Here is an 11043-nt window from a genome sequence, read left to right as displayed (position 1 = left end):
GTCTGCGCAGCACCCGGCGCGACGGGGCCCTGATCTCAGTCAGGGTCGGTGCAGCACTCGGCGCGACCGGGCCGGTTTGAGCCTCTAGCTGTCACAGAATAAATGTACCTCCCCTCCGCATCTCAGGGACTGAGCCCGGGATCCCTGCAGGTAAAAGCAGATTCCTGTGTCTGAGCTAAAGGAGCGGCTGTGGCAGCTCCAAGGCTACAGAACACTCACAAACCTCTTGATGGCTCTGGCCACTAGGAGGAGCCAGAGAGCCACACAGGGTTAGTGTGAGTCACACCAGTGACAGCAAGAGTCAATTGTCCCCAAGAACCTCTTGTTCCATATCCTGCTCCATAGATTTCAAGGCCAGAAACGGCTGTTCTGACCCCTGCATCAGCTAGGCTGGCAATGCCCCCCAGCCACTGAGTGATGGAGAGTCAGTCAGCTCTTCCCCATCCGCCCCTCCGTTCCAGGCCAAATGTGACCAGCATCGGCTCTTGGCCCTGGGGTTCTGGCTTGGCCTTTGTCTGTGGGATGGAGGCAGGGCCGGCTCCAGGCACCAGCCGAGCAAGCTCGTGCTTGGGGCGGCAGATTGTACGAGGCGGCATTCGGCCCAATCCTAGGGCGGCACGGCCACTTTTTTTTTTTTTGTTCCGCTCCGGCCGCCCTGTAGGGGGCGGCGGTGTGGAGGAGGGGAGCGCCCTGTAGCAAGCCCGGCAGGGCAGCCCGCGTCCTTCCCTCCCAGCCGACCACGGACCCCTCCCGGCAGGCGGCTCGGCGGTTGGGGCCACTGACAGCGCCCCACTGAAGCCCTGGCCGCCCCCTTCTCTCTCTCCCCCCGCTAGCCAGGGCACCAGCGCAGGGAGTCCCCCTGCACCCTGGCTCCGGCCGCGCCGCAAGTTTTTTTTTTTTTTGGGGCGGCAAAAAAGCCAGAGCCGGCCCTGGATGGAGGAACCCCTTGCTCCCAGATGGGGAGGGGCTGAGAGACTGGGATTGAGCCCCTTTGGGATCCTCCTTCGGAGGAGCTCTTCCAAGGGGCTCCCTGAGTCTCGGGGTGTCCAGACTAGCCTTGTTCTCATAGCTCCTCTCTGACACGCCGTGCCCCATAACTGGGTACAGTCTCCTCACTGCGGTATGCACAGGGGACCTCCCTCTCCCCACTGGTTATACACCCAGGGCTGCCTTAGTTCTCAGCCCCTGCGTCCTGCAGGGAGCGCCCAGCCAGCTGGTTTCCTCCAGGACTCCTGGGTCCTCGCTAGGGCAGCTGCATCTAGGCGTCTGCCCACGTGAGCCACATTTGCTAGCAGGAACTGGGCTGACACCGCTGCCCCAGCCTGCATCTCCGGACCCTTGGGCACTAGCCTTAGGGATCCTGAGGAGCTGGGGCACCCATTCCTGGGGTCAGTCACTGCCCCCATTTCTCCTCACCTGTGGGACTTCTTGCAGCAGGAGGCATTGGCTGGGATAACAGCCTGCAGGGGGCACACCCTGCCCCTGCTGGGGCGGGGACGGATACTGGGCTGGATGGGGGGGAGACGGGGACCTGTACAGCAGGACAGGGCAGTGGGTCCATCTGGGGGCAGGCAGTAAGTGACACATGGACACGCCCCTGTTTAGTCTTTGTAGATAGTTCCCCCACCCAGGTTTTTTGCTGTTTTATTGGTCACTCGCACTCAGTCCATGGGCACCCCCGCGCACCTGCCCCACCCCCCACTCTGTCCACCGGGCCATGCCATGTCCCCCCCGCTCAGGCCACAGGCTTCACCTCACCACACGCACACGCACGCTTCGGCCACAGGCTCCTCCTCCACTTACGTTCCTGCTTGGCTCCCCGTTCAGTCCACGGCCCCCGCCAGGTACCCCGGCTCAGTCCATGGGCCCCGCCCTTGCTGAGTCCACGGGCCCTGCCCCGCCCCATCTGCTCAGTCCACGTCCACCTGCTGAGTCCCCGGGCTCAGTCCATGGGGCCCTGAAAGATGAGGCGCACAAATCCCCGCTCGCCTGTGAGCCAGGTGCCGCAGAAGGGGCAGGCAGCATGGAAGGCGTGGGTGCCGTGGGGCAGCGGGATCTGGGCCCAGTACTGCACAGTCTTCTGGGAGCATACGTGGCCGCAGGGGCAGAAGGCATGGGTGGGCCGGCCTGTGTCCAGGTACAACCCGGCCTCGCAGCCCAGCCAGAGCGGCACGTAGGGCCCGGCTCGGCGGCACATGGGGCACTCCCGCTCCAGCCCCCCCTTCTCCTTGCGGAAGCCCCAGTTGTGGTAGCCGTGGACATGGCCGCAGTTGACGTAGACCCAGGGCTGCTGTTTGTCCACCACGCCGCGCTGGGCCAGGCTGGGGAAGGCCAGCGTGTTGAAGCCCACGGGGCACTGGGGGCGGGCGGCATTGGTCTCCTGGCGCAGCGCCTCCAGCTGCTTGAGGGTGGGCGTCAGCAGCAGCCCCGCTGTGGTCCGCCACAGCAGTGTGGCCCCGCACAGGTCGATGAGCGAGCCGTCCTGCAGCACGTTGGACTCGGTCTGCACCTGCAGGACATGGGCATTGGGGAGCCGGGGGCATAAGAGCATCAGTTCCAAGGGAGGGAGGTTAAGCTGTGGGGGCTGGGGAGGGGAAAGGGGGAAGTCAGGACGGACCAAGGGAGGGAGATATCTGCTCCAGACAGGTGGGGCGGGGTCAAGTTGGAGGGGCGTTTGGGGAAGGATCACCAGACTGGAGGTGTGTGGGGGAGGGGGCTCAGGCTAGGGGGAGGATACAAGGCCAGGAGGCATGACACATGGGGCTGGGAGGGGTGCTCCTGAGAGGGCAAGAGCACCAGGCCAAAGGGCTGGGGGTTTGTTCCAAACCAGGGGCATCCCTCTGGGTGCTGAGTCCATCCTGGATTGGCAGGTGGGAGGTTTCCTCTATGACCACCAAAGGGACTGGGGCCTCCCACAGACTTATAGTCAGGTCCCTGCAACCCCCAGCTGGGTGTGGGAGCACCCCCTGGGCAGGAGGAACCTCCTGGAGGGGTGGGGCAGGGGCCCCCCTTTGACAGTGAACGGGGCCCCCCAGGAGGGTGTTGGGGGCCCCATGTACCAGCTTGCCCCAGTGCAGGTTGGAGCTCCCTGGAGCAGTGCAGGGAATGGGGGACCCCCAGGAGGGATGACGTGGGCCCCACGTACCAGCTTGCCCCGCTGCTGCGCGGAGCGGCTGTCACGCAGGGCGTACACATTCCCACACACCGAGATCTCGCGCCAGACGCCGGGTGCCGAGTCCTCACTGAAGCCCCCTATGGGGTGCATCACCAGCACCCCATTGGTCGTCAGCCCATCCATCAGCCCGTCCGGCGTCCTCCACTTGGCCGCCCTCTCCTGCCAATGAGAGCAGCCAGGGGTCATGGCAACGCGGGGGGGACACTCCTTACAGCTCCTCCCCTGAATCCCCCCATCTGGACCCAGCTCCTTGTTCCTCCCCCAAGGGGGCCATCTGCCCCATCCTCCTCCATGCCCAACACATGTACCCAGCATCCTCCAGGACCCAGAGGCTCCCAGTATCTTCACTAGGGCCAAGTAACCCTGCTACTCATGGGTCCCAGCCCCCTGCATTATTCCCAGTGATCCAGGGCAAGGGCGACCCTTACAGTCCATTCCCCAGGGCTTGAGCCTTGCTGCCCCCCATGCTTGGACTCCCATCATACCCAGGAGAAGACCCCCAGATCCCTCAGCCACAGGGCACCAGCCTGGACCAGCACCCTGCCCAGCGATGACCCATGGCTCCTGCTCCTCCTCCAGTATTCCCTCGGGGTTCACAGCCACTGAGGGCAGGGACCTCAGGCACCTGCTTCCCTGAACAAGTGCCCCAAGGACCAGCTGCCCTGGGGCTAGATTGAAGCCAGCACCACCTAGAGGGAAAGGCCCTGTGTCCCATTCCCTGAGCCAGGCAGTGCCCCTGGTCGGGGGCTGGATTGCAGCCAGCGCCCCTGAGAGGGGAGGTCCCCTCTCAACACTGTCAGGACTCACTCACTCCAAGGAAGATGTTGCGCGAGGAGTCGAAGCCTGCGGCGTAGATCCGGGCAGTGTAGGGAGGGCTGCGCTCACAGATGATGCGGCAGGCGTAGCGGGAGATAGTGCTTTGGGCCGACTGCCCCTCACTGGCGCAGCTGCCCCCGGGTGCCGTGTCCGTCACCACAAAGTCGATCATGTTCTCCGTGGAGCGGCCAATCTGTACAGACATTAGTTCTGAGCGACCAGCTTCCTCCTGCCCCCTCCGGGCTGAGAGGCAGCTACCTCTGGGGTGGGATGTGGGGGCTGTTTATACAGGGATCCCTCACCCAATACTGACACGCAGACACCTCTGGAGTAGGGTGTCGGGGCTGTTTATACCGAGATTCCCCTCACCTGGCGCTGAGATGCAGCCACCTCTGGGGTGGGCATGGGGGCTGGTTAAACAGGGATCCCTTACCCACCACTGAGATGCAGCCACCTCTGGGGTGGGCATGGGGGCTGCACAGCAATAATGCCCAACAGTCTAGGTCAGGATGTGAGTGAGAACTGCAGGTGGAGGCTTCAGGGAGGCAAAATGGGATCCATAGAGTCAGTGTCTGGCTCAGAAGGGCCAGACAAGGGCTTTGATGGGCACAAAGGGGAGGCTCTAGCCAAGCCTTGGCTCCTAGCCTGTTCTGCCTGCTGTTGCCACAAGGGGGCACCCTGACCCCAGCCTAAGTTAAGCAGTGGTGGAAGGGGCAGTGGCTGAGCTAAGATGTCGTGGGCGAGTGGCCATGGGGGGGGGGGAGCCACAGTGCATTGTGGGTAGCTACGGTGTGGTACCTGGAACATGTCCGTATCGCAGTCATGAGTATATTCCACAATCACCGAGTGGCTGCGGGACAGTGTGTAGGAGATGCTGTGCTGGCCCTTGTTACTGAGCGCCTGGGGGAGCAGAGAGCATTACTTGAGCCAGATGGCCCCAGCACCACCCCTATGCCCCATTCCCTGTCCCCCCAAGTCAGATCAGAGCTGGCGCCCCCTAGTGGGGAAAGGGCCCGTATCCCATTCCCTGTCTCCCCCCGCCCCACCCAACCCTGAGCCAGCCAGTGTCCCCTGCCCTGGGGCTGGATCAGAGCTGGCGCCCCCCAGTGCTGTGTCTATGTGCAGTATCTCCCCTTGGTGGCCAAAGCAGGCAGCAGCACTGCCTGGGAGCCTGCTGGAAGCCATGGCCATGGGGCAGTGGTTGCAGGGGCATGGCTCACCTTAGAGACAAGGGGGGTGGAGATGTGGTGTATCACATCTGGCTTCACCCCATTGGCCTTCGGCCTCTTGAAGAGTGCGATGCGGCTGCGGCGTCGGCCCTTGTCCCCACTGGCCAGGGAGCCATTGTATCTGTGGGTTGGGAGGTTAGTCCCATACAGACACTGTTCCGCCCCACACACCACCCTCCCCTCCTGAGCCAGCACAAGGCCCAGCCCCCACCATGCCAGACACTCCTCTCTGGGCCCAGGATGGCAACACAAGCAAGAGAAACCAGGTGTCATGGCAGTGCCGAACCCCTCCCCCGGGGGCCAGCACAGCAACACCAATGAGCAAAGAATTCTGGGATAGCCGGGAATGGGTCTGGGAGCCCAGCCCTGCCTGCTGCCTGACTAGTACCTTAGCAGCATACAAAGGGTTAAACAGTGCTTCTAAGGAAGGCAGCAGTCCCAGCACCGCCAAACACACATGGTGCTGGGTGTTGCACAGACACAAAGTGAGCAAGAGTCTCTGCCCCAAAGAGCTCACAGTCTGAATAGCCAAGGAGTGGGAGGGAAACTGAGGCTCCAAAAGGGGATGGGACTTGCCCAAGGTCAGTGGCAGACCTGGGAATAGAACCCAGGTATCCTGAGTCCTGTCCAGGCAAGGTGCCCACTCCAGCTGGATCTGTGTTACCAGAGAGGGCTCTTGTTTGCCTCATCCCTCCATAATAAACCAGCCCCAGCATCCCCAAGAGGCCCTACAATAACAAACCAGCGTGCATACTGAGCACCCCTGGAGATGCTACAACAAGCTGGCCTGCACAGCCCCAATGCTCCTAGAGACTCTAGACAGACTAACAAACCAACCTGCATATCCCAAGGGCTCCCCCCATCACACCTCATCCCTAGTCCCCACTCACCCCAGCACAATGAGCTCTCCATACTTCACCGCCTCTTTGTTCAGCAGGGAGCCCTCTCCAGCAGAAGGGAAGACCCGGGAGCCCTTGGGGCAGGAGCGCCGCAGATCCAGGGACTGGGAGCTGACGGCCTCGGCGCTGCCCTCCAGCACCATCCTGCAGAGAGAGAAGAGGGGATGAAGTGGTAATTAATGCAACCTGGGGCTTAGATCCCATCTCTCTATCTACCCTTCTGTCCATCCATCCCCCTACACCCCCATCTAGTTGTTGTTCCAATGGTTAATTACCTTCACTGTTAAAAATTTGCACTTTATTTCTACTCTGAATTTGTCTAGCTTCAACTTCCAGCCCTTGGTTCTTGTTAGATCTTTGGCTGCGAGGCTGAAGAGCTCTCTATTATCACATTGCTGTTCCCCACCTAGGTACTTCTAGACTGAGGTCAAGTCACCCCTTAACCTTCTCTTTGTTAAGCTAAACAGATTCAGCTTATGGAGTCGCTCACTACAAGGCATGTTTTCAGGGCCGGCTTTAGGCCAATTCCACCAATTCCCCCGAATCGGGCCCCGCACCTAAGAGGGCCCCGCGCCCACTGGCAGGGCCGCCCAGAGTGGGGGGCAAGTGGCAGAGAATCCTTTCCCTGGCTAGAGGCGCCTTTTTAACTTTTACTCACCCGGCGGCGCTCCAGGTCTTTGGCGGCACTTTGGCGGCGGGTCCTTCACTCGCTCCGGGTCTTTGGCGGCGAGTCCTCCAGTGCCGCCGAAGACCCGGAGCGACTGAAGGACCCACCGCCAAAGACTAGGAGCGTGGCCCGGTGAGTACAAGCCCCATGTGGTTTTTTTACGTGGTTTTTTTTTTTAAGTCATCCCTGCCGGGGCCCCGTCGAAACTGTTCGAATCGGGCCCCGCACTTCCTAAAGCCGGCCCTGCATGTTTTCCAGCCCTTTATTCATTCTGGGTGGCTCTCCTCTGAGCCCTCTCCAATTTATCAGCATCCCTCTTGCTTTGTGGGCACCAGAACTGGATGCAGGATTCCAGCAGCAGCCGCACCAGCGCCACACACGGAAGTAACAGAACCTCCCTTCTCCTATTTCAGACTGCCCTGTTTACACATCCCAGCATCACCTTAGCCCTTTTGAACACAGCTTTGCACTGGGAGCTCATGTTCAGCTGATTATCCACTGTATTTGGATGGGTGGATGGTGTGCATCTGGGGGGAGGAAGGAAGTGGGTCCCAACCACATGGCAGGTAAAGTGTTAACCTCCCCGCCCCTTTCTCCTCCCACCTCCCCTATGTCCAACAGGAACACAGAAAGCTGGGCAGCTCAGGACTCTGCCCCCTCCCTTGTCCATCCCCACCCTGACATTGCCACGACAATGCCCCTAACACTTAACCTCTTGTCACTATGGCAACACTCCTGAGCTCTCCCAACCCCATGTTACCATGGCAACACCCCTGATTTCTGATATCCACTTGGCATCATGGCGATGCTCCAGACCAAAACAACCCCATTGTTTCCATGGCAACAGTCCTGAACTGGAATCCCTGTCATCACAGTGACATTTTAGATCTTTAATACCCCTCTTGTTACCAGGAAAACACTTTCCCTTCAGTAGGTCCCCCCTCACTCAGGCTGGGTCAGAGCCAGCCCCCTAGAAGGGAAAGACCCCACATCCTATTCCCCCTCGCCCCCTCACCAGCTGATCCTGAAGGCCAAAACCCTCCCTGCTCTGAGTTGCCCCTATGGATTGCCATGGGTTGCCCATGTGCAGAGGCCTGTGCAGCCCCCAGATGCTGGCTCTCCGGCCTTCCCCTGCAATGGGATCCATGCCACACAAGGCCAGCTGTGCCAGGCAATGAAGCCTAAGCGAGGCAGGGGAACCTGGGGAAGGGACGAGGATAGCGAGTTTTCTCATCCCCCCAGAGCAGCATAGGACGCAGGGGATGCAGGAAGGATCGCTGGTCTGTGGGGTTCCCTGGGATGTAGGGGCAGCTGTGGGCATTGAGGCTCGGGATGTGGGTAGCTGCAGGGACTCATCGGGTACCACAATGCAGTGCCTCCCAACTGTCATCCCACCCGCCCATGGACAGGAGAGGCCCACTGGCTGGGAGGGAAGGCGAGAGTCTACGGACTGGTTTCTTTGGTCTGTACATATCTGTATGGGGGGAGGAAACATCTGTTTCTAATATCTCAACTGTAACATCAACCATCCACACACACACCTGACATGACACACAGACACCCCCGTCACCCCACACAGACACACCTGAAATGACACACAGACACCCCCGGCATCACACACAGACACCCCATTACCATACACAGACACCCCGTCACTACACACAGACATACCTGAAATGACGCAGACACATACCCCTGATACTACACACCTGAAACGGCAGACATAGACACACCTGGCAACCCCCCCCCCCCCCGACACCACATACCCATCCCTTACACACACGCAGGATAAACATCCTTCACCCCACCCCCTTTGAAAAGCAAGAAGCCAAACAACCCTCACCAAAACAACATAACACAACAATTCCTGGTGTCATCACAGGGAGAGACATTCTAACTCAACAACACAACCCTATCCCAACACACACACAGGGCTGCAAGGGGCTCCCCACACGTGCACAAGGACAACATAACCTCTTTTCCCCAAACACAAACAGACAGGGAAGGGGCAAGGGCTGCCCTCCCACTCAACACAACTCCCAAACACACACAAATGGCAGGGGATCCCCTTCCAACACAATGCCACCACAACTCCCTCCCAGCACACACAGGAGTGGGGTGAGCAGGCGCTTCCCTTTCCACCAACACAACCCACATGGAGAAGAGCAAGGGGCTCCCCTCCCAGGCACCGCCCCCCAGCAACACAACCGGCTCCCCAAACACACACAAACAGGGAGGGGGCAGTGGCTGCTGCAGCTGCTGGCAGCAATTGCCCGGGAGCCAGGTGATCCCCGCACCTCCTCCAGCCAGACACAGACTGCAGCCCCGGTGTGGGTGCGCAGAGAGCCATTTGGTCCCCAAGCCACAGATGGGTGTCTGTGTCAGGGGTGAGATAGGAGGGAGGGGGGCCGGGATCAGGGGCTGGGGATTAAGCGACTGGGGGCTACTGGGAGGCGGGAAGGGATGTAGCTGTGGAGGTGTCCCTATCTGACCCTTTGGTTTGGATCTAACACACATGGTGCAAAAGAAACAACCCCCTCCCCTCCAGCCAACAAACGCGTGTGTGAGTGAGACAAGGAGGGGAACTGATGGTGCAATCAGATCTCAAGGAGAGAGAGAAACAGATGGAGTGTATGGGGATTGATAGATAGATAGATAGAAAGATAGATAGATAGATAGACAGACAGACAGACAGATAGATACAGGGCTGTGGCGGGAGGGATGGTTACAGGGCTGGGGATGGAGGAAAGGAGGGAGGGATGGTTACAGGGCTGGGGATGGAGGAAGGGAGGGTTACAGGACTGGGGAGGGAGGGATGGAGGGATGGCTGCAGGGCTGTGAAGGGAAGGACAGAGGAGGTGACCCTGGCTGACACTGAGGTTCCCATCTCCAGCCGCCCCTCTGCTTCTGCCCCCCCTCATGTCCCCCCCCCCCCCCCCCCCCCCCCCCCCCCCCGCTTACCCCTCGGCGCGGCCCCAGCTCCCCCGCAGCCTGGCTCAGCAGCCGCCTGTGTCGCGCCGCCAGGATGAATAGCCCTGCATTGCTGCTGTCTCCGCCGGCAGTGCTGGAGCGGAACTGCCCTCCCCCCGGGGCGGGGTGTGAGTGGGGGAGGCCCCGAGACCACCACGGCCACCCCCGCCCCTCCCTGCCCTGCCCCCGCCTCCCCCCCACCCCATCGCAGGCAGGGATCCCCCCAGCCACGCGTGCACCCCCTGCCCGCAGCCGCTGCGTCACTCGTGGGGGGATGGGGCGAGGCGCTTTTATTACTATGCAGGTGCGAGAAGGGATGGAAAAGGCTAGAACTGGGGGGGGGGGGATCGGAGCCGGAGCGGGGGGGCTGAGCTGATCGGGGGAAGCAGAGCCGGATGGGGGCACTGAAGCTGGATTACAGTTGGATTGGGGGCTGAGCTGATCCGGAGGAGGGAAGCTAGAGCTGTATTGAGGGGACTGAAGCTGAATTAGGGGACTGAGCTGATCAGAGCTGGATGGGGGGGGAGCAGAGCTAGACTGGGGGGCAGGGCGCTTGCTGTGGGTTGGGGGGCATGAGAGTCTGTGCACTGGTCCCCCCTTCCTGCTGAGCAGTGATGCTCACGGGGGGGGCGGTATATGGACCCTCCCCCACACACTAGGAACTCCCCATGGACTTCGAGCTGGGTTTCTGCCCTATCTCCACTATGGGGGCCTGGGGACACATTGAGGGGCCAGTGGCCTCTGCAAACTCTTAACTGTGCCTCAAAATTTCCTTGGCCTCCTGTATCCTTCTTTGCCCATTAGGAGGAGGACAGTGAAGGCTGGTTCAGGGGCCAGGGCACTGGCCTGGGTTCACTTCCCTTTCCCACCAGCCTCCTGGTGTCCCCTTGGCCAAGTCACTTTTTTGGCTGATGCACAATGGGCCAGATCCATTCTGGGTTGGTTGAATGGTTGGTTCCCCTCTCCCCCCACCCCCATCTTCCTCTGAAGCATCAGGGCTGGCCACAGCTGGAGACAGGACACCAGGAGGAGGGTGAGGAAAGGTGGGCGCTGGACTCTGAGCCTGTTCACAGAATCTTTTCTCTAGCTGCCAAGCTGGTGCATGCTGCCCAGATGCTCAGGGCCGGGCGCTTCCATTTAGGCGACCTAGGCGGTCGCCTAGGACGCCAGGATTTGGGGGGGCGGCATTTCGGAGGCGGGGGGTCCTTCCACGCTCCGGGACTTCGGCGGCAATTCTGTGGCGGGTCCTTCACTCACTCTGGGACCCGCTTCCGAAGTGCCCCGAAG

The 11043-nt window shown here is 60.8% G+C and overlaps 1 protein-coding gene across 2 annotated transcripts; it reads right to left on the bottom strand.

Annotated features, from left to right (window-relative positions):
* Positions 1–1942: 1942 nt before the first annotated feature.
* PELI3 (pellino E3 ubiquitin protein ligase family member 3) lies at positions 1943–6262 on the bottom strand. 2 transcript variants are annotated; one of them, XM_024209916.1, is made up of 6 exons: positions 6111–6262; positions 5212–5341; positions 4790–4891; positions 3987–4184; positions 3146–3334; positions 1943–2509 (listed from the first exon to the last, which is right to left on the bottom strand). In XM_024209916.1, exons 1-6 carry the CDS (start codon positions 6260–6262, stop codon positions 1943–1945), a joined length of 1338 nt encoding a protein of 445 aa, XP_024065684.1. The 2 variants fall into 2 exon arrangements, with proteins under 2 accessions (XP_024065684.1, XP_024065685.1); XM_024209917.1 differs by having other exon boundaries at positions 5212–5235; positions 6122–6262.
* Positions 6263–11043: the final 4781 nt, after the last annotated feature.

This window comes from Terrapene carolina, unplaced genomic scaffold (assembly GCF_002925995.2).
Source record: "Terrapene carolina triunguis isolate 2854851 unplaced genomic scaffold, T_m_triunguis-2.0 Scaffold89, whole genome shotgun sequence".
Classification (NCBI taxonomy): domain Eukaryota; kingdom Metazoa; phylum Chordata; order Testudines; family Emydidae; genus Terrapene; species Terrapene triunguis.
The sequence above is the reverse complement of the archived record's forward strand: the minus strand, read 5'-3'. Positions and strand labels throughout refer to the sequence as shown.

Coding starts and splice junctions, on each gene's coding strand:
- PELI3 (XM_024209916.1), bottom strand. CDS start 6,262: ATGGTGCTGGAGGGCAGCGCCGAGGCCGTCAGCTCCCAGTCCCTGGAT. Junction 5,342..6,110: donor GGAGAGCTCATTGTGCTGGG/GTGAGTGGGGAC, acceptor CCCAACCCACAG/ATACAATGGCTCCCTGGCCA. Junction 3,335..3,986: donor CGCGCAACATCTTCCTTGGA/GTGAGTGAGTCC, acceptor TCTCATTGGCAG/GAGAGGGCGGCCAAGTGGAG.